Here is a 23670-nt window from a genome sequence, read left to right on the forward strand (position 1 = left end):
TAGATAGTTATGTTTTATAATTAGGTTTTGTATTATGAAAATGTGTTGTGTTTACTTTAGTTATTGTTAAAAAAATAAATTTTGCATTAGAAAAATTAATTTATTATTAAGTGCCTTATAAAAAATAAAAATAAAGAAAGATGCATTCTGAAATATATAAACTGAAATAAATAAATAAAAACTTATTCTGAAATACAAAGTATATTCTGAAATGTACTAGAATACAAATTTCAGATGGGTAAAATTAAAATTTCAATTCATAAGGGAGTGCAACTTCAAATCATGGGGTTGCAGAATGCAAGGGCCCGCCAACAAAGCCCTTGCGGGTTGAGGAATGGTTCTTAAATTTTAATAGTTTGACCTACTTTTGTAATACTTTGTTCAAAGTCATTTTGAAAATTAAGACTGTCTTTAAGATATTATAGTCAATACTAAGTGTAAGATACTTTAACTGAACTCGAGTTAAAAATATTTTCAAAATATGGACACTCTCATGTTATAAAAAAATGTGTTAATTGAGGCTAGCTAAAACAATTAGACTGAGGTCAACTGAGAAAACATTTTAGTCAAACTTAACTAAAATATGTCAAAATAAATCTAAATATTTCAAATAAAACCACACTTGTAATGAAGTTCTAGTAAAAGTCTGAGCTAAAGATCCTTAGTCAAATGAAAATACCCTTAATAAGATTGTTAATGACGTTTTAAATAAGACCAAACCAATATAACTAAGACGAAGAAAGATATGCCTAAATCTAAAACCAAAAAAATATACTAATCTAGATTGACTAAAAGTAAACAAAAATGGTTAAGCTGACAATAGTTAAAACAAACTTTGATAATGAACGAAGTAAAATATGTTTCATTTAAAACCAATAAAAAATATGTTTTAATCAAGACCAATTAAAAAATGTCATGCAGACCGATATATTCTTTAGTCAAATCACAAAATTACTACTTAAAATTGAGTAAGAAATACTTCGTTGAAGTCAAATTAAAATTACTTTATTACAGAAATATAAGCTAAAATTAATACTTAAAATGAGTTAAAAAAAACCTTTCGATAAAGTCAAAATAAATACTTTACCTGAAACCAACTTAAAATTATTTTCCCTTCTTATTTTTAGTTCCTAGAAATGTTATCTTTTATTTGTATTCTCTATAAATATGTCGTTTTTGCTTTGATTTTTGCGAATGTATTATTTATTTATTTATTTATTTCTAGTTTATAAAAGTAAGCCACTTTTGACTTGCCAATTTAATCATTTTGGTGACATGACACATAATATTGTTAATGGTAAGTTAAATGGAAAAATCAATGAAAAGTAGCAAGAAAAATAAAAATGAACAGTGATGAAAACTATGTTTTAACAGAACGAAATCAGAAAGCCAGAGCCTAAAACACTGAAATTGCATGACACCACAACCAAAGCAAATGCTATAATTAGCGCATATACTACTGTTTCGTTTCCGTTTTATAATTGACTACATTAAAATTCAAAGCCCCGATTTGATGGTTGCTTTACACTCGATCCAAAATTGAAAAGCTTTACAACAGTTTTGTCTAGTTAATCATAAACAGCATGTATCCTAGTATTTAAACTACAAATGAACTCGGAAACAGGCACCAATGGACATTAAAAATCCATAATTATGATCAAACAGTAAAACAAAAGGACTATCGAGGGTTGGGGCAATAACAAGAGTTACTACTGGGATCTTTTTAACAACTATTTTTCATGTCTAAATACTAAGTAATTACAGTTCCCTTGTATACTAATCATCTTCAGCAAACAATCTCTTCCCAGACCTGATACCAAAAAAAAAACATAAGACAACTGGGTTAGAAAAATTACCATCCGCTCAAATAGTGGTAGTTTAAAGCAGCAAAGAGACAAATTAAAGAAAAATAAGGACATTTAGAATATCAGTAGATAAACAGAGTTAAAGAATAAAAAAGAAAAATTGGAGTTTAACAGAAATCCATATCCTTGTTACAGTTTCCATCGAGAAGTTTTCATAGTAATTTCTTTTAGTAAAATCAGGCATTACCCGATTAAGCCCAAAAAAGGTATGTGCTTGCTGTCCTTTTCGGCTCAAAAGTGGACGGTGTATTGGGTTGGCATTTATGAGACCTGGTCCTAATAGAGCTGATGAAAAGGCCAGTTATAGGGGTATTTAAGTAAGGTCTAACTATAAGGTCATTCTTCATGGAAGAGTCATTCTACAAGATCTTAATCTGCTTTTTGAGGGTTCCACTATGCCACATCAAATTTGAAAAATCTTTTTGCAACTTTTACTCCATTATAAGGGTCTCACAAGATTCACACTCTAATTAATATTTTATTTGATTGTTGACAGAAAGATGTTTCCAAAATAAATAAATAAAAGTATTCTTTTTATTCTTATGACCAAGAGTCTCATTTAAAATTCAGAATCTTAAATTTTATATCATGTCAGCATGCTCCAATGGAAAAGTCTTAAAAGACCCAGGTCTTCAACTTATGACTTCTGAAATAAAGATGTCCTAAGTGATCATGAGAAGACAGGAAAAGATTAACTGTGATCATAATGATTATATATTTCGGGAATAGATTGACTTATTCGGGTGGTAAGCAAAATAAACAGATAACGACTTCAAAAGAGAGAAAGGGAATGTGTCAAGCAAACAAAAAAAATATGAACCAAAAGAAGGCATCTTACCAGGCATACACGCAGTCAAACCTAGCAGCATGAAGTCCAAAATCAAAAGTTCATTAAAACCTTGTCATCTGCTGTAGCATTTGAGAACCAGCTGCATGAGAAACCAACTGCTCTGAACTCAAGGGTCTTACTAGATGGTGAGCTCCCACAGGGGTAGGATTAGAAATGCCCTGTCTACTCAACTCTTTAGAACTGTTAATATTTGACTCAGAGGCCGAAGATTCCATCAATGTGCGAATCTGATCATTGAAAAAAAAGAAAGTTAAAGGAAAAATCAATTATATTGTTGTCCAATGGAAGAAATACAGATCAACCATATGCACGAATCCTCCAAACTTACCATATCTAGGCGCCTCTTGTGGAGGTCATTTAATTGCTGCAAGTTTGAAAAATAGCATGTAAGAATCCAATTATAATGAGATTGATTTCTTATTTTTGGAAAAACGCGGGAAGAGAGAGAAACATTTTATTGCATACAGGTTTGCTTTGATACTTCTTCTCTTCACTCGAATATCCCGGAACTGTTAAATCCCAATTTTTCTCTGCATAATAACACGGCAAACAGATAAATCAGCAATGCTTTGATGTCAATTCTTTTTTAACCATAATCATAATGCACTATCAATCCAAGATTAAATGTAAACATGTAAACCACATTCAAGATATCAAGGACATCCACGATCTTTTATAGATCATAGAAGCTTCAAATAGGTCGACTGGACTACATTGAAAGTAAAATTCTAAGGCGGGGCTTGGTAAAAGCCAATATAACGTACAACTTATCTAGTATGTCAGTAACCCAAAGAAAGTTCAAATACATATATTAGACAAAAATGCACAAGAAAGCGACAGTAGTAAAATTTAGACTCAAGGCCTAAGTCAACCCTTGCACACGCTTTACAAGTTCTATTTAATAGTCAATATGAGAGTAAGTTAATATCCTTTGAGGCTGCAATTATTAAAGTAGCCCTTAAAAGAGCAGGTTGGGGGTGAATGCAATTACGGTGGTTTCTCAACATACAGAAAATAACTCCCCCCACATCTCTCTGCATGAGTAAACAATATTCATACAAAGAGAGCATACTTAATCACCTAGACAAAAGCCCCATGAAGCTCAACTCTTTATCACTTGAAAGCAAAAACATAAATATAATCAATTAAAGTAGCCAATAATACTCCAGTGGTCAAATTTGTTCAAGTAACAACTTTTTCAACTAAATCACTTTGAAATATCCAACAGTTTCTTCTTCTTTTGAACAGGAGCTGAAAATAAGCTACACAAACAACATACCTAGGTGTAGCAATAAATCCTTGGACTCCAAAGTCGGCGATTTTCTATGTTTTGCCAAAATGCAACCGTGTGTAGTTGTCTGCGTATAAGAAATCATAAGTACATTTCTGAAGACAAAATTATCAACAGTAGATTTTCACATGAAAACAAAGAAATAGAATACAAGACATTTGAAAAATATTTATTGCATCAGGGGGACAATCCTGCATGACCATGACAAGCACAAGAACTGCTAAGTAATGCACTAGGAGCAGCAGTAAAATTTTAGCAAATTAACAATAAAGCTGGAAAATTGTCAATTAGATTATCTTGTCAAAAAGTCACTCAACCTAAAATTCAATGCTGTAAAGTGAGGCATGAATAGATTTGACAGATCACATAACATTAATAATATCAAGAATCCAGAGTTAAGAAATTATTAATCTTTCAAATTTTAATCAACATGCATGCCTTATAAGTCTAATTATAATAGATGTCTTAGAAAATTCAGTTAGTGTTGTATATGTTAGCTAGTTAGTGGGCTGTTAACTAACTGCTTATCATAGTTGCATAAATAGTAATGATGTATTGTGATAAATGTGTGTGAAATGTAAGATTTCAGATTCAGTATCAATATCCCTTGTTCCCTTTCCCTATTCTTATCTGTTCTTGTTAGTGTGTTCTAACAATAAAAGCAATCCACTCGACAACTTCACCAATAATAAATTTCCTGGATGTTAGGCAAGCTTATTTCACATGGTGTCCGCCCTGATATTTAAAATCAAGGCCTGCTGTTGGGTAAGGATCAACTGTTTGGCATGCCCTATATACACATTTATCATGAAGTGGAAAAAAAGATAGAACATGTTAGAATCCTTACAGAATCAATGAAGTCGTCAGCAAGCTCTAAAAGAAGATCTATAACTTCGGGGTCCAGTGTACCTTGTGGATCCACCTGTAAAATAGAAGTTAAGAATCAAATATAACCAATAATTTTTTTTATAAAAAAGACAAAAGTTCAAAGAAAACCTGTGCAACTAAATCCTGTATCTTTCTCTTCCCAAGAACTTGGTTTGTTGCTTCAGTTCCTTGGCTAGAACTACCACCTGGTGTCGTTGCACCAGATGCAGTAGCATCTGGCTGTGATCCTGTTAGACTGAATGACTTTTGGCCTGCAGGTCCTGGCATCCTTGGAGACTGTTGCTGTTGATGAACAGAAGCCTGTGGCTGAGACTGCTGTTGTGGCTGCTGATGTATGAGCTGCTGTTGCAGTTGCTGTTGCAGCTGCTGAGGCTGCTGCTGTTGTTGCTGCTGATGCAGCTGAGGCTGCCCTATCGATTTCTGTTGCTGAATCAGCTGGGACAATTGTTGTTGGTTCAGGCTTATAGAGTTTTGTTGCAATTGAGTAGAAGAAGCCAGCTGCTGCCTCTGTTGAAGACGCAATGGTGAGGCAGGGCTAGACATTGCCGGCATTTGCTTAAGCCACTGTTGCTGTGTTAAGGAGTTATGAACCATCGCTGGTTGCCCATTCTGAGACAACCCAGACAACTGAGAATTCATAAAAGCAAGGGATGATGACCTTGGTAAACCTTGAACCTGTAGTCAACAGCATTATCAATGCTCTAATTCGTCTCATTTCATTTTGAAAAGTTCTATACATATTTACACAGGTAAATTGAAGTAATTCTTGACATCTCGAGCATGAAGATAAACACAGATGTCCATTTCAACAGAAAATAATTCTATATTATAATCATCTCAAAAGCCATTCTCTGAAAATTTTGAATTATATGTTATACATAAAGCCCACTTGTAACAAAAAATACACTTGGCCCATTCCAAAAACAACTTGTATGAACAAAAAAAGTTTCATTCACAAATCAGAGGATAAATAAATCAGACAGGCAAAAATACATCAGATAAACCTTATAAGCAAAAACATCAGAGAAACCTGGGTGGTGGTGGTGGTGGCACAATCACAGTTTGCAATGATTTAGGATACAAAACTGCGTTAGAAACAAGTTGCAAGCAAACCCTATGGACCAGGGCGGCACAGATTGGGGGTAGCAGTGTGATGTAGAGTTTGGCAGTTGCAAACAGCAAAGGAGTCACAAATGGGTGAGGAGAAAGGGTTGCACAGCAGAATATTAGTGTTTTTCAAATTGGGGAAGAAAAGGTTTAGGGTTTGTTTTACCCCACAAATATGCTTTTAAACAACAATCATATGCCTTTTACAAGATTGTGATTCTACTTTAATTGATCAAATCTTCAATTCAAGTCAGCAACGGAGCTCTTTATCTAATTGTAGAATTGTGCCACTTATGAGTTAAGTAGCAATTTTAACAACCACGGGGCCTAGCTCGTTCCATGAGCAACCCGCTAAGTATTAGTGAACTATTTCAAAATTCCAAATCAACTTTGTCATTCCCAATCAATAATATTTCAACAAGTATTTTAAAATTTTATTGAATTTATCTCACTTGTACTTTTAGTTCATATATTTTTCCTTATATGTCATTTTAATCTTTTTAATTTCTCATTTTATTCTCAATACTCTTCAATTATTTAAGCTAAATTTTTTCCATAAAATCCAAAAAATAACTAACATAAAAGTAGCAAAGGTGTGAGTATCCCTAATTACCTAGTGACAAAGAAAAAAACAATATATATATATATATATTAAATCTTATGAAAGCAAGGGGATTGTAGAATGCATTATCTTCCTGGGTATTATTCTCACTTCAGTCCACACTTATTCTATCCTTCATCATTTCATATTTCAGTTTAAATGTTTTATATTATAACCATACCATCAATTGATTCTGGTTTCCTAAAGTGGAGGACATGGCACCATTCATGTACAACAGCGTGATAGGACAATTATCTTTATCAAACAATGTCAGCATAAACTTCATTGCCTAGGGTACCAAATAGAAAAACTGGATATGATATTATGATAAAACCAAACTAGTATTATTATGATTAAATATGTGTTGATTGCTGAATAATGAAAATTAAAATAGAAAGAATGGTAGAAATCAAGAGTGAAGGAGCAGGGTTTCCTGCTGCAGTCAATAACATTGTCAGCATCAGCTTTAAAAATTGAATAAACACAGTATCGCATTGCATCTACAGGTAGCTGACCCCCCCTGATCCCTGGCCCAACCCCTTGTTTGGGGTGTATGGTAATAATCCACCCATTGAGTATAAACAATGGGCACTAATATGTGGAACAAATGAGACAGCCAATTTGTTTAGGGCTAATTTGAAGTGATTCAATGAATAAGACAGGATAACTATTTGAAATGAACCAGAGAGTGGGCACAAGACATTTTGAAGATATTGTAAGCGAGTATGATAAGAATTGAAAAGGACATTCAATTAATGAAAGATAGCATGGATGAGTAAAGCCAATAACCTGTTTGTTTAAACTTGAAAAAAAAAAGTGATTTTAAGGAAATATAAAAAATAAATTTATTTTTTTAGAAATTTTATAAAAAGAAGATACTTTTTGTTCAGTTATGATTATAAAAAGTACTTCTTATTTTGAAAGTTATGTATAATGACAGCTTTTCCCAGAAACTATTCAAAAATAGATTCTAAAAACAATAAAAAAAATATTTTTTGGTTTTTTTTCTTATAAAGGCTTAAACAAAATTCTAAAAAGAATTTAGTATTTTTTCTTTAAATAAAATTGGCTATTCGTAAAAAAAGCTGAAAACAACAGGACAAGAACGAGATAAAAAGGAAGGTGGCAAAACAATTGGTGGAATACAGTTTCAGTTTTATGGAACATTTTGATAAAATAGAAGGTATCAGAAACTTTTATGGCATGTGTTCCTGTGACAATGAAAACAATTTGCAGACAAATCCTGCCATAGAGATCAAATTTAACATTCTACGGAACAACTAATAAGAATGTCTACCCTCAGGGGCTCCTGCCAACCCCGAATTATGAGGCAAAATGAAGAACCGAGGAAGTCAAAGTAGGATAAACATTCTACTCAGATATCACCTCTTAAAAAAATGGTCTACACAAATCTAAAACACAATGCATGCAAGAACAATTCACAACTAAAAAATCAAATTGGGGCATATAAATGGTGTTAAAAGTGAGAAGATATTTGGAAGTCCAGAAGCATGAACTTTAAAATATGAACATCTTAAAATATGAAAAACACAGCAACCTTGACTGCGCGTACATTTAAAATCTAAACCATGTAAGAGAATAATATTGACAAACTGGTTATACAATGATACAGAACATGGGTAAGCATTATTATTTCCTAGTTCATTCCAATTGTATCTAAATATATAAAGAACAGAATATACCTGTCCAGTGTTAAGTGAACTCTGCTGTGACATTTGCTGCCTGATTTGACCCTGACTCATTCGCAGCTGCTGAGCATAAGCCACAGCTCCATTAGCTCGCAGTTGTGAGGTGAGATTTGATGATCCAATCATGCCCATTGCTTGCATTCCTTGCAGTGATTGTCCAGCAGAATTACCTGAGAATTGAGACTGCTGAACTAGCCCACCTTTTTGCCTTGGCTATACCAAATTGAAAATTAATTTAGAAAAAAATAGCATTCTTTACACAGAAGGCATGATACTTCAATAATTAATGCAGTAGCCAAATTAAAGGTTGTCAAACAAATTCACATCAAAAATTGTCAAGCTAATTGTAATTAGGCTCAGATAAAGACCAAATTATAAAGGATACTGTTCACCTGAAATCTCTTTTAACAATTTCCTCTAGTGTTACTCTTGGTTTCCCTTTGCCCCTTTTCTCAAGACCAAAAATTCACCCAATCTACCCTACTCTCCAGTGCTTCCAATGGAAAATGGTAAAAGAAAAGTAAAAATAAAGAGCCATCGATTGTGTGATTGGTATGAGTATATCAAATTGTACTGATTGTCTCACCCATCCATGTATCACAAGATTCCAAGTTTATTATCAGAAGAAGACATACAAATTCCTGGCTAGCCTAATTGTATAGCAAATCACAAGATTGTAAGAACTATCCACATACAAAAACACAAACCGCAAATCACATTTATAACCAGCACTTGTGATGTCATCCAACAATAACACTGCCCAGTATTACCAGACAGAAAACTTGGTAGTATTCCAAAACAGCCACACTATAGCTTGGGAAAGATTTTCTACAAAACCTATCACAAATACCTAATAACAAACCATGGAACTAGACAGAAGCAAGCATGGTTGAAAAGGTAAACCCGTAAGGCAACTCAGATGCTCTGATGGATTCCAATCCTCTCCGGTTAATAGACTGATACAACTTCTATAAAGTAAAAACTCGTCATCATGTAAAATTTGCACAATTATACCAGTGTCGTGACTATGACCCTCTTTGGATCAACATCCCCATAAACAACAAGAGGGAGGAAAACTAAGGGAGAATGAACTGAGTAGCTATCATAAATTAAAATCAATGTATGAACCTAAGCCATGGAGAAATAAGATGAGAGATGTTATATAAAGGTCAGGTGCACAAGTTAGGTTACGGAAAATTTTCAATTTTTTTTTCCATTAATCAGGCTTAGCAGGAGCTTTCTATATCCAAATCGCTACAGTGCGATTTACCAATTATACTCCATGCGGTATCAATCGCGAAAGACAAAATGCAAAAACAATTAGCAGAGAAAAACGAAGTTGAATTATACCGAGGAGAGCAAGTTAAACTGCGTGGCAGCACTAGACAACATGGGGAAGTGCCCGCTCTGCCCTATCAACGCGGACCGCGACAAATTGGAGCCGCCCAACTGCTGCTGCTGGCCCGCTCCGCCGCCCGCGGTGGCGAAGGTCATCTGTCCGCCATATAATCCGGCCTGCTGGCGCATGACGCCGAACTGCTGCTGCTGCTGCGATTGCTGCTGAGGCTGGATTTGATTGAGGCGCGACATGGAAGGCGATCGCTGCAGCGTCTGCTGGAGTTGGAAATTGGAGATAGGGTTGATGCCGTTGATGGTGTTCATGGCTTGCGACGACACGAGAGGCTGTTGTTGTTGAGGGGGACTCAATTGTTGATGAAGATTTTGCTGCTGCTGTTGGTGCTGGTGGTCTTGGGGAAGCGGAGGGAGCGAGGGTGAAGGCATGTTGTGGGAAGGGGAAGGGATTGTAGGGTTGGAAGATGGCGCGGGGTTTTGAGGGTCCATTGGTGAGGGTTTGGACGACGGTGATGCGCTTTCCGCCATTGATTTTGATGTGATCGATTGATCGTTGCTATGTTGCGGCCATGGGAGCAGAAGAATCGATCTGGGTCAAGACACAAACACACACAATCTCTTCTATTCTTCAAAATTCAAAAACCCCTTTATCCAATAACCAATTTTTCCCATCAAATTTCTTACTTTTCTTTATCATCCTTAATCTACATAACACACTTCCATGCCACCTGTCATAAATATTTATTAACATTCTTTTAACAAACTTCTCATACCATATACTATAATTAATATTTAACCAAATAACTTCGTTTTCTTCTGAAAAATTTCAATTATAAAATTAACTTACAATATTTCAAATTCTCTCAACCCATTTTTACATGAATATTCCATTAAAATATAATTTAAATTAAGGGGTCGACTCAAATATATTTTTCTTTAAAATAACTTCTAGATTATTTATTTTGGAAAATTCCTCATAAAGTTGTGTTATTTATATTGTGTGTTGTTTTGTCATGGTCACAACACATTAAAATAAAATCTGATTAGATTAGAATTTTTGGTAAATATAAATTGTGGTTGATAATAAATTAATTGTGGAGTTCGGTCAAACAAAGTATCTATGTTTGAGTACATTCAAAATATAGAAAGAAGAACAATCTTTTAAATTAGACTAAAGTATATGCATCATCATTTTTTTCTCCTTGATAATTGTGAGAGTAAGATCATATTTTACCTTCTTTATCAAAACAGAATCATACTAGAATAGGTCCTTATGATGCAAAAGATTTTGGTAGTAGCAATGGATGAGGAATGTACTAACAATTTCAGTAGCAATATAAAAAGTAAGAAATATTTTGATTAAATTCCTCTTATATTCAATTTTTCAGTAGCAAAAGGTAGGGGTGGCAAAGCGGGTCAGCCCGTCCTGCATTGGCCCGCCCCGTGTTTGGCCTGCAAAAATGCGAGTTGGGTTGGCCCACCCCGCAAAGTTATTGCGGGCTAGAATTCTCAACCCGCCCCGCATAAGAGCTGGCTCGCGGGTTTGCGGGCCAGCCCGCGTTCTTTTTTCTTTTTTTTTTAAATTAAGTATTTTTATTTTTTTTACATTTTGTTCTTAAAAAATTGTCAAATTAAACCTATATATTTGTTACTATCAAACCTAAATTCTTTTTCTTCCTTTTCAAACATAGTCAAACATCAAAACATTAAACATTAAGATAAATATCAAATATCACTATTCTTCCACTTCCAAAACATTAAAAATACCTAATTCCAAAACATTAAACATAAACATTAATTCAAAAACATTAAACATAAACATTATTAACGCGATTGTGTTGTGTTTCTTTCTTTGAAATTTTGTGAAAACCTAATTACCTTGCCTTGCTGCTGCTAAGTGCCAATTTTTTTTTTCTTGCGGGTTAGAGGGCTAGCCTGCCCGCGCGGGTTGCGGGCTAATGCGGGTTAGCGGGTTGAAAAGGTCAGTCCGCCCCGCGTTTTTTACCAGCGGGCCGCAGGCCAGGCCGCACGGCCCACCCCGCTTTGCCATCCCTAGCAAAAAGTAATACGCGGGCTACCCCACAGACCCGCGGCTGGCCCGTATGTGGGGTAGAAAAATTAGCTCGTGTTCATTATGCGAGGCAGGACAAACACGGGGTGGTCCAACCCACATTGTCATCCTTGGTTGATAACATATTGTGATCCTCTAAAAAACATCATTAGTGTTGTGTTTGTATAGGACACTAATCACATAGTCCAACCAAAATCAATCACTGTCGAAGAAATCAAAAGAAGATGTTGTCGTATGTATTGACTCACTTGCACTCAGGTTGAGTCGTGTCACCGAGGCATTTCATCATTATTAGTCATTGTTTTATTCTCTCTTCTTTAAATGAAATTCCTTTTTCAAAGTTCTTGATAGAGGGACATTCTTATTCTACACCAATCTTCTGAATGCACAATTAAAATAAAAATGAAGTAAATGTTGAAAATAGAATTAGAGTTAGTAAATGTTAAAAAATCTAAATTATATTTTCTAAAGTTGTTAATAGTAAAGGTTACCTCTTGATATTTCCATCTAAAGCAAGTGTATTTGTGAGTAAAGGTTACCTCTTAATATTTCCATCTAAAGCAAGTGTATTTGTGAGTAGTAACAGTAATATTTGGGAACCAAAGCCTCTCATTACAGTCATTCCAAATGGGTCTCAAATACAATACTATCGATACGAAATATATGCGTCGGGAGGTATTTCAACTAGACTTACTTTTAAAGATAATTATCATTATCCTACTCAAGGTCCATACTATAATAATATACCATTTTGTACTAGCAATAAATATCATATGACATGACATTATAGTAACAAGTTTCATAACAAAAAAAAAAACAAGTAAGAATTAAAAATATTCACACAAAAAAATTAAAATCGAATATGATTTGAATAAGTCTTTATGATGCAGAAGATTTTGAAATTACATATTAAATGGTTGACAATAAATTAATTATAAAGTAGTCACATATGTTTGAATACATTAAAAATATACAAAGAGAAATAGATAATAATGTTTTTTTCAAATTGGACTGAACTAGTTGAACCACTATTTTTTTCTCTTTTGTCTAGAGTAGGATTATATTTTATTTTGTACGATAACCATATTGGTTGAACCAAGGTTATCAAACTCGAGAGTCTACTGTTACTCGTGGGAGTCCAGTAAACTCGACTCGTAAACCCGACTCGTAGATTCGTAAGAGTCTACTTCACATAAAAAATTTAAAAAATAATAATAATTCATGATAACAAATCCATAATATTGAAATAAACAAGTTCATACACCAATAAAATAACTAAAAAATGTTATAGTTTAGAACAAGGTTATCAAACAACACAAGTCTCAGAGGAAATCATCCTAAGATCTTCATGATCATCTCCATCTTCATCAATTAGTCAATCTGCAGTAAAAAACCCTAATTTTAAACCCTAATTAAACAAAAACCCAATTTGTTCAGAGCAGTCAAAACCCTAATCCAATTGCTTCGTAAGAACAACACAATGGGAAGAGGATAGCGGCGGTGCAAGGAGCGACGTGATGCGGTGCGATGCGGTGCAGAGCGACGAGAACGACGATGACGACAGTGAAGAGGATGAGATCGTGAACCAGGTAAGTAAAACGCTAAAAATCTAACCTAAACGCACAGTTTTGGGCCATTTTACGCAACTCGGTGACTCAGCCCTAAACTCGCGAGTTTGACCGAGTCAACTTCGGGTTTACTCAAAAACGAGTTTGCTCCCGAGTTGACTCGCCAGCCTTCACTTGACTCTTAAACTCGTAAGGGAGTTAACCCTAGAGTTTGATAACCTTGGGTTGAACCATTCATTCTTAATTTACACATTTGAACAACTTAAAACATAACTTGGTAGTACATATTTAAATGGTTGAGAATTAATTAATTGTGGAGTACTTATGTCAAACCCCTATATTTGAATACATTCAAAAAAACAATAATGTTTTTTTCAAATTGAACTAAACTAATTGAACCACCGTTTCCTTCTCCTTTGATGTTATCATGTTGAGTAAGAAAAGTAGTTGATGCAACATCAAAAAATGATATCTAGCAATGTCAATTTCGAACGAAACCTGCCAAGTGTCAAGGGAAAACGACATGTCTAATGGTCAAACTCTCTTGCTTGATTTCAGTTCAACTATTGCTTTCAACTCCATTATGTTTCTATAAAGAGGCAGTAAGTTATGTTACTGACCACAAATCATAAATTAATTGTTTAATGTGGAAGTAAGATCATATTTTATTTTGTACGATGACAATTTATTTTGTACTGTGACTATATTGGTTGAACCATTAATTTTAATTTACACACTTTCACATTCTAGGCACCAATATCGTGTATGGTCGTATCACAGATCCCGTAATCATTCTCGAAATCAGGACACATCTCATATGCAATCATGTTGAGTAAAAAAGAAGTTTATGCATCATCCAAAATTGATCTCTAGCAATGTCAATTTTGAACGAAACCTGCAAAGGGAGAAAGATATGTCTGATGGCCAAGCTCTCTTCCTTGATTTCAGTTCAATCCATGCTGCTTTCAACTCCATTTTCTATAAAGAGGTAGTAAGTTATGTTACTGCACACAAATCATAAATTATTTGTTTAATGCGGGAGTAAGATCATATTTTATTTTGTACGATGATCATTTATTTTATACTGTGACCTATTCGTTGAACCATTAATTTTACTTTACACAGTTTTACATTCTAGGCACCAATATGGTAGTATGATACTGAAGAGATATAATAACAGATCCCATAATCATTCTCGAAATCAAGACACATCTCATATGCTATTATGTTGAGTAAGAAAAGTAGTTGATGCATCATCCAAAATGATCTCTGACAATATCAATTTCGAACGAAACCTGCCAAGTGTCAGCCAAGTGAGAAAGATATGTCTGATAGTCAAACTCTCTAACTTGATTTCAGTTCAATCGTTGTTGCTATAAATTCCATTAAGTTTCTATAAAGAGACGAGACAGTAAATTATGTTACTGCACACAACTCATAAATTATTTGTTTAAGATCATATTTCAATTTGTACGATGACAATTTATTTTGTACTGTGACTGTATTGGTTAAACAATTAATTTTAATTTACACACATTCACTAGGCATTAATATAGTCGTATCACAATAATTTACACACTTTCACATTAATATGGTTGTATCACAGATCACATAATCATTCTCGAAATCATGACACATCTCATATGCTATCATGTTGAGTAAAAAAAGTATCACAATAATTTACACACTTTCACATTAATATGGTTGTATCACAGATCACATAATCATTCTCGAAATCATGACACATCTCATATGCTATCATGTTGAGTAAAAAAAGTAGTTGATGCATCATCCAAAATGATCTCTAGCAATGTCAATTTCGAACGAAACAGGGAGAAGATATGTCTGATGGCCAAGCTCTCTTACTTGTTTTCAGTTCAATCCCTGCTGTTTTCAACTCCATTATGTTTCTATAAAGAGGCAATAAGTTATGTTACTACACACAAATCATAAATTAATTGTTTAATGTGGAAGTAAGATCATATTTTATTTTTTGTATGATGACAATTTATTTTATAGTGAAACTATATTGGTTGAACCATTAATTTTAATTTACACACTTTCACATTCTAGGCACCAATATGGTCGTATGGTCGTATCATAGATCCCATAATCATTATCGAAATCAGGACACATCTCTTATGCTATCATGTCGAGTAAAAAAAGTAGTTGATGCATCATCCAAACTCTCTTGCTTGATTTCAGTTCAATCGTTGTTGCTTTCAACTCCATTATGTTTCTCTAAAAAGGGAGTAAGTTATGTTACTGCACACAAATCATAAATTAATTGTTTAATGTGGGAGTAAGATCATATTTTATTTTGTACGATGACAATTTATTTTATATACTATGACCTATTGGTTGAACCATTAAGTTTAATTTACACACTTTCACATTCTAGGCACCAATATCGTATGGTCGTATCACAGATCCCATTATCATTCTCGAAATCAGGACACATCTCATATGCTATCATGTTGAATAAAAAAAAGTAGTTGATGCATCATCCAAAATTATTTCTAGCAATGTTAATTTCGAACGAAACCTGCCAAGTGCCAAGAGAGAAAGATATGTCTGATGGCCAAGCTCTCTTACTTGTTTTAAGTTTAATCTCTAATGCTTTCAACTCCATTATGTTTCTATAAAAAGGCAGTCTCATATGCTATCATGTTGAATAAAAAAAAGTAGTTGATGCATCATCCAAAATTATTTCTAGCAATGTTAATTTCGAACGAAACCTGCCAAGTGCCAAGGGAGAAAGATATGTCTGATGGCCAAGCTCTCTTACTTGTTTTAAGTTTAATCTCTAATGTTTTCAACTCCATTATGTTTCTATAAAAAGGCAGTAAGTTATGTTATTGCACACAAATCACAAAAAAGGAGGTATAATTACAGATCCCATAATCATTCTCGAAATCAGGACACATCTTATATGCTATCATGTTGAGTAAAAAAAGTAGCTGATGCATCATCCAAACTCTCTTGCTTGATTTCAGTTCAATCGTTGTTGCTTTCAACTCCATTATGTTTCTCTAAAGAGGGAGTAAGTTATGTTACTGCACACAAATCATAAATTAATTGTTTAATGTGGGAGTAAGATCATATTTTATTTTGTACAATGATAATTTATTTTATATACTGTGACCTATTGGAGGAACCACTTTAGCAGTGAAATAAACAATAGAAAAGTTTTTTTTATCAACAATAAAAAAAGAAATAAACAGGAACCACTTTAGCAGTGGTCCAACCCTTATATAGAGAAACAAGACATCAATCACCTAATAAAGTTTCTACCAAAATAGCATACTGACACTCAGACCAACTCTAACCAGTATTAATAAATCAATCTCATATAAGTCAAAGGATTTAAGTGTTAGTGAAGAGGTTGAGAACATCTTTGTTACTCCCACAGTGTGTAAGCAGTGCTCAGTTGTCCAAAAAGTTCTTAACTACGTACTTCATTCACAAAATTCAAAAGGTTCTTCTTCTGACATTTGTACTTGACGTCATTGACAACAACAACCTTAAAGGACCACAACATTTTATCTTTTTTAGATGGTCATTGTATTTCCTACCGATTAAACATATACCGAAAATGGTGTTCTATGGATTAATAACAGCCTAATTTGTAGCAATATCTCCTATCAACCTTTGATGATCCGTAAAAGCAACAGAGAAATAATATTTTTTAAATGGGATTGAACTAAATGAACCATCATTTTTTTTTTCGGTTTATTGTATAGTGATCATATTGGTTAGGAATGGCAATGTGGTATGGGCTGGTCCTACGTTTTGCACGTCCCGCGTAATGAACGTGGATGATTTTTTTGTCTCACCCCGTAAAGGTCAACGCGTACAATGTTTTTTTTATAAATTCAATCAAAATATATTTGTTACCTTTTGCATTGCTACTGAAAAATTGAGGCATATCAGTACATTGCTCATCCATTCCAATCCAATTTGTAAAATCCTGTTGGAAAATATATAATAAACATATAATCTAAATAATTCTAAAAAAGTATTACATATAAGAAGAAATAATAATAATAATATTAATAATTATTAATAACCAATAAGTGAGAGGATGTATGTAGATTAATATAAGTTAAATGTTCCGTTATTTATTTATTTAATTGTGTAAATTAAAATTAATGGTTTAACCAATATAGTTACCGTACAAAATATTTGGTTATCTTGCAAAAAGAAAACTCTCACAAGAATAGACAGGAAAGAAAGAAATGATGGTTAAATTAGTTTAGTTACCTTTGAAAAAACATTATTGTGGTATTGGTTGGGTTTCTCTTTCGGTGACATAATTGCTCCACAACTAATTTACTCTCATTCAATATTTCAATATGTATTACCAAAATCTTTGCATCATAAGGGTTATTCCAATCAGATTCTATTTTAATTTGTTGTGTCAACAACAACATACAAAACACAACTTTGTCTTTTTTTGTGCGAGTCAACGGGTCAGTCTGTCCCGCCCCATTACTAGCTCATGAAGACGGTAGATTATAAGAGACGGACTTAACTGGGTTCAATTATTGAGCTCACCCCACATTTTTTACTAACAGATTGTGGATCGACTCGCATAGTCCGCCCTGTATTGTCATCATTGTCTATTAGGCGACCCAAATAATAAAACAGTCGTGCATTCAGAAGATTGGTGTAGAATAAAAATGTCTCTCTGAATTCTATCCTCTCTTCTTTCAATGAAATTCACTTCTTTCGACACAAATATTGAAAATCCGAATCAAATCAAGAATGCAGAAAGTACAGAAATATCTTAATAAAATTGGAACATTTGTACACTTTTCGAACAAAATTGTGAAAAGTATTTAGTATTGATCATGCTTATTACAAAAACTCTTAGCTGTAATAGTACATACTTGGATATGAGTGTTTGCGATGCCAATGCTGAGACATTTTTCTCTCCATCAGAAAGTCTTGTAAAAGTGAGAAAATGGTCAAGAAGGAAAAAACCAGTTTTGTGATCATCTTTTATCAACATATTGAAAAACAAATCTTCATGGATCAAGGTACACATATTTATGTTAATGATATTGTGAAAATCATATAGTTCTAAGATCAAACAGATTAAAAAAATTCTTACAAATGCAACCTTAATTTTGCAAATGCATGTGGATTGATTACTAAAAACACTTTTTCTTAGAATTTTCAGAAGGATTCAAAACAAAATTTTCAAAATTTATGGAACAAGCTTTCTAAAACGCATATAATATCTTTTAAAATTAATTTTCTAGAACAAGTTTTTTAAAACTAATCTTCTTTTTTTTCACAATGGGTTCTTTCTCTCTCCCTTTTTCTTCCTCTTCAGCGTTCTCACTCTCTCCTTCTTCCTTTGCAGTGTTCTCAATTTCTTCTTCCTTTGAAGTGTTATCAATTTCTTCTTCTGCAGCAGCGATAGCCATGGTTTGGTGTAGTCAGGAAGTGGGGTATTTCAGTCCTTTTGTATTATTAGTGGGGGTGCAGAAAGAAAAATCCACTTGGGCCATGACATCTCCTTCTTCTTTAACAAACACATTGTTCTGAAAGTGAAGGTGTAGTGTTGGATAGTGATTAAGTAACACATTTTGATTATGGAATGGTTTGAACTTTGAAACATGAAAAATGAAATTTAGAAAATGGAGTTGTAGAAGTGAAAGTCCTTAGTTATCTCGGAAGATGTTGGAAATCCCACATCGACTAAAGATTAAAGTCTTTCATTGTGTATAAGTGGATGCAAATCTTACCCTATGAGTCGGTTTTATGGGGTTGAGTTAGGTTTAAAGACCACTTCGACTAAGAAGCGGTTGACGAAACCGGAGAAGAGAAGAAGAGAGAGGGTTTGAAGCAGGACCTGACGTTCTTCGCGTCTCACTTTCTGCGCACTGTTTGGTTTCTTTTCTAACAGTGCTATTTACTGCTTTTAAATTGCGGAGATTTTCTGATCCTCTTTTTTTTCTTTATAAATGATTATGTTTCATTTGCTAAAAACTATGAAGTATTAATTAATATAATTAAGATAACAAATAATATTTTAAATCAAATAATTGAATTTTGTAGATATATAATTTAATAGAGTGTTATATTTATTACTTGATATGAATAAAGTAATTATTTTTTGCTTTTAATTCAATAAATTATTTTCAACGTTGTGTTTTTATTAAAAATAAAGTTTAAACATATTTTTAGTCTACGTAAATATACCTCATTTATTCTTAGTCTTTACATAAATACTTATTAGTTTTAAATTATTGATATTTAGTAACTATTTTTTTTAGTTCTTATAGTAAACCTAGATAATGTAAATAAGATAATGTAATGATTATTTTTTTTATGTATAATGAAAGATAATTTTATATTAAAAATATTACTAAATATTATTCAAAAATTATTTTCTAATAGTTTTAATTTATGTAAAAGTAAAAAAATAGTAATTATTTTTATATACTACATATAATTTATATATACTACAAAGAAACAAATTTTAAAAAAAATAGTTAATTGTAAATTAGATACTATTTTAAAGCTAAAACATTAATAACTAATTAGACCAAGTAGCATAGGTTTTTAGATTTGTATTTAGACCAATAGTAAAATAGGTATAATTATGGTATATTACTATTGAGTAATGTAACAATTGAGTTTTTTTTAGCCCAATGTAACCCTAAAATGTCTAGGGTATATTAGAGGACGAAAATTAACTTGACATGAAACACATGAACATCCCACGTGGCAGTCTAGGAGTGAAGAGGATTAAACATGGAAGGTGTGAGCTAAACATGGAAAATATGATTCCACATGACACCTTCTCATTAGAGAGTTTTATTTTAAATTTTCAAATTTTGACTCCAAAATGTTCAGCCATCTCTCTTGTAAATTGAGTTGTTTGACTCGTGAATTAATAAGATCATTTTTATGAGTTTTATGATGCCAAGTTGCTAGCTCTTGCACTCTCTTTTCTAAATCTCTTTAGGTTGGACACATTTGGTCTCCTCCTTCACCTCTCCAAGTGATATGTCTAACCAATCAGACTCTTCGTGCACCTTCAAAAAATTCATAGTTCCATTGGAACTATCAAGCTTCCACCAACCACATAAAATTCAAAGAAATCAATTTGAAATGAAGACACACAACATCATCATTTTGTAAAAAAAATTCTTAAGAGATAAATAGATTATCAAGTCCATACTTGATTATAAGTTTTAATGGATTATTTAAATGTTTGAAATTATAATGTTTGCAATAATTAACCATTACTTGAAATAGTTAATTAATTTATAATAATTTATTAATTACGTGCTTCTGAAAAAAACATATGTCTTTTTTAATTAAAGTAAGAAAGAAAACTATTTTTTTTTTAAGATAACTCACTATAAAAAAAAAATATTAAATAGATTATTTAATTACTACTTCCTGGACTAAAGCAAGCGTGAAGATGCTACGAACAATTGCAGGTTTAAAAGTTTCAGTATAATCATTACATATTACATTGTTCAGTATTATGTTATGAAGTTTGTGATTGTGAAACAACATGTCTTGTCTAGTAGGATATAAAATTGTAAGAGTACATCTTTGAGATGAATTTATGACTGATGCAGTTTTCAAACGATTATTTAATTTAGAGTAAGGAAATAAACTTCCATAAATAGTATGCCGAGGATAATATGTTTTTTTTTATATAAAAGCTATAATGTTTGATATTTCGGTTAGTTTAGGGTTTAGTTAACAACATTATCTATTACTACATGAAAAAAAAATATTATTAAAAAAATAAAAAAAAATACAAAGGATTAAATCAAAATATATATATTAACAAAAAATATACATATATAATTTATATATATTAATAAAAAACTCTATAAGAAAAAAATTAAATTGAAGTGTATTATACCAATAAAAATACTCTCTATAAATAAAGTCTAAATTAACAAGTTTATCAGCACATACATTCCCTTCATAAAAAATATGAAAAATCTTAAACCTGATTTTTCCACCCTAATAGTTAAGACAAATGTTCTACGTATTACAAAACATCATCAAAAGACAAAATTATAAACCCATATAAAAGATAAATATAACATTTAGGTTGAGAACTATAGAAAACAAAAATAGAAAAAAAAACACAAGGTTATGTTAGATTATAAGACGTAATTATCAATTAAACACTTAATAATTATCAAAATATATATATATATATGTATATATATATATATAAAGTGAAATAATTAAAAAATTAATAAATATAAAAAGAGATTTGGTATCTATTGTTCATTGACAAAGGCATAAATAAAGTGAAATATAAACGTTAGGCTTACAAAAGTTATATGCCTTTTGTTAGGCCTAACTTTCCACTACCCTACTCTTTTCAATGTTTTTTTTCTTTTTTTTCTATCCTTTCAGCACTTTTTTTTTTTTATAAAATTACTACCTAATATAATTATTATCATGATAAAGATACCAAATTCTGAGTATATTTTTTAATAATTGTATCCTAAATTATTTTCAAGTAAAGACTGCAAAATTAGTAATTATAACTCTCAACCTGCTCTCACCTTTTATTACTACTGAAAACAATTATAATTTCGCGCATAGTATTCATATTTTTATTACACTAAAATATATATAATGTTAAAGTTTTTATAATTTTATTATTTTTTTAATTTTACTGTTCTATAAATAATTAACTACGAAGTTATGTAATTTAATATATATATATATGTGTGTAATTTTTAAAAATAGTATTAAAAAAATTATATAATCATTAATTTTAGAGAAAAAATATTTATTTATTTTAGAACTAAAAAAAATAATTTTTATTTATTAAAAAGTAAAATTGTTCAATTAAAAATAACATAAAAATGTTACGAAATAAATAATATTCTTTATATAATAATAATAATATATTTTTAGAAATCATTTAGCATCTCTTTTTTTTTATTTAATTTTGAAAATTAAAAGTAAAATAGTTGTCTCTAATGGTGCTTTTGCATTGATTGGTGTGAATGGTGGTTTAGAATGGGTAATGTGACTACATAGCAGTAGCAGCAGAAGAATTCACATGCTATGTTTAGTCATTAAGTAATGAACATGCATGATTTCAACTTTCACAATTATTACTGCATTACATTACATTACTATAAAGTTCTAGCACCTTCCCACTACCACCTTCTTCTCTTACCAACTTTTTCATTTCCTTCTAATCATATAAAATCACTTATATTCTTACATGCTATGTTTACTCAATATATAACAAAATGCTTAATTTTAGGCCACATTTGGTAAGGATTATTCTACTACCAAACACATGTTTAATTCAAATTAATTACTTATTAAATTTTAAGTGAGAAAATTGTAGTGCAAAAACTAACTTTTTTTTTCATTATTCACTAAGGATATGTTTGGCTTAAAGATATAAGAGTTTTTAATGAACCATAGAGGATAAAAAGAAAAAGAGGAGAGGATTATTTTGGTTAGATATTATTTTCTATAAATAAATATACTTTTATGATCTGTATTTCACATCATTTATACACTATTAGTTAAAAAGAATAATCATCTTAAATTACTCTATTTTATCTTCATTTGTCTACTTTGTTTTCTCAATTCTTCATGCACTTCAAATTTAAAATCTTTATCGACATTTCAAAATAAAAATAACTTTATACTACAATTCAAGTTATCTATTACAAGCTTTAATTAAAACATAATTTATAATATAAAAGCACAAAGTATACTATGTATACACTATTAAGCTTTAAGCCTAATTCAATATCATAAAACTGACTTTATGATATTGAATTAGGCTTAAAGTCCATTTCATAATATGGTATCAAAGTCATTTTGAGTCTATGAGAGTTTGTTAGGTTTATCAAGTCACCTGCTATCGAGTCGTTATCGGACCACCCATAATATGTTGTCTCACGTATGAGCTGTCACTTTCGATGTGAGGGGTATGTGTTGAAGATCTCACATCGACTAGAGATTAGAGTATTTCATAGTATATAAGTAGGCGCAAACCTCACATCATAAACCAATTTTATGAGGTTGACTTAGGCTTAAAGTCTACTACATAATATACACTACAATGTTAATGTGTATATTGGTAAAATGGTTTATAAAAAAACTATTTCAAAAGTAAAATAATGATGGATGAGATAATAATTTTTTATAAAAGTGAGACAAATTATAAATTTAATAGTTTTTTTAAGTTTTTTTTTTCTTTGGTTTAGGGTTTAAATCTTATTTTAGTTTTTATGAAATCAAGTAATATTTTATTAATAGATTTTAAGAGTGAATTTAGATTGAGTTTTATATTAGTTTAATTTTATTTATAAATTAAGAAATTTCAAGTTATATGG

General features: G+C 31.7%; 1 protein-coding gene across 1 annotated transcript; it reads right to left on the minus strand.

Moving 5' to 3' along the window:
• Nucleotides 1–1428: 1428 nt before the first annotated feature.
• EER4 (Transcription initiation factor TFIID subunit A) lies at nt 1429–10262 on the minus strand. Its single transcript, XM_068621545.2, has 9 exons — nt 9662–10262; nt 8306–8524; nt 5003–5569; nt 4854–4928; nt 3995–4073; nt 3181–3245; nt 3044–3079; nt 2704–2942; nt 1429–1810 (listed from the first exon to the last, which is right to left on the minus strand). The coding sequence occupies exons 1-8, from the start codon at nt 10190–10192 to the stop codon at nt 2757–2759; spliced, it is 1758 nt and encodes a 585-aa protein (XP_068477646.2). The 5' UTR covers nt 10193–10262; the 3' UTR covers nt 1429–1810; nt 2704–2756.
• Nucleotides 10263–23670: the final 13408 nt, after the last annotated feature.

This window comes from Phaseolus vulgaris, chromosome 10 (genome assembly GCF_051622355.1).
Source record: "Phaseolus vulgaris cultivar YP4 chromosome 10, ASM5162235v1, whole genome shotgun sequence".
NCBI classification, from domain to species: domain Eukaryota; kingdom Viridiplantae; phylum Streptophyta; class Magnoliopsida; order Fabales; family Fabaceae; genus Phaseolus; species Phaseolus vulgaris.

What these genes read in the sequence shown, in the direction of transcription:
- EER4 (XM_068621545.2), bottom strand. Translation starts at nt 10,192, where the DNA reads ATGGCGGAAAGCGCATCACCGTCGTCCAAACCCTCACCAATGGACCCT. An exon ending in TACAGGATTTAGTTGCACAG is followed by an intron (nt 4,929 to 5,002) that starts GTTTTCTTTGAA and finishes TCTATTTTACAG; the next exon opens with GTGGATCCACAAGGTACACT. An exon ending in CTGACGACTTCATTGATTCT is followed by an intron (nt 4,074 to 4,853) that starts GTAAGGATTCTA and finishes TCTTATACGCAG; the next exon opens with ACAACTACACACGGTTGCAT.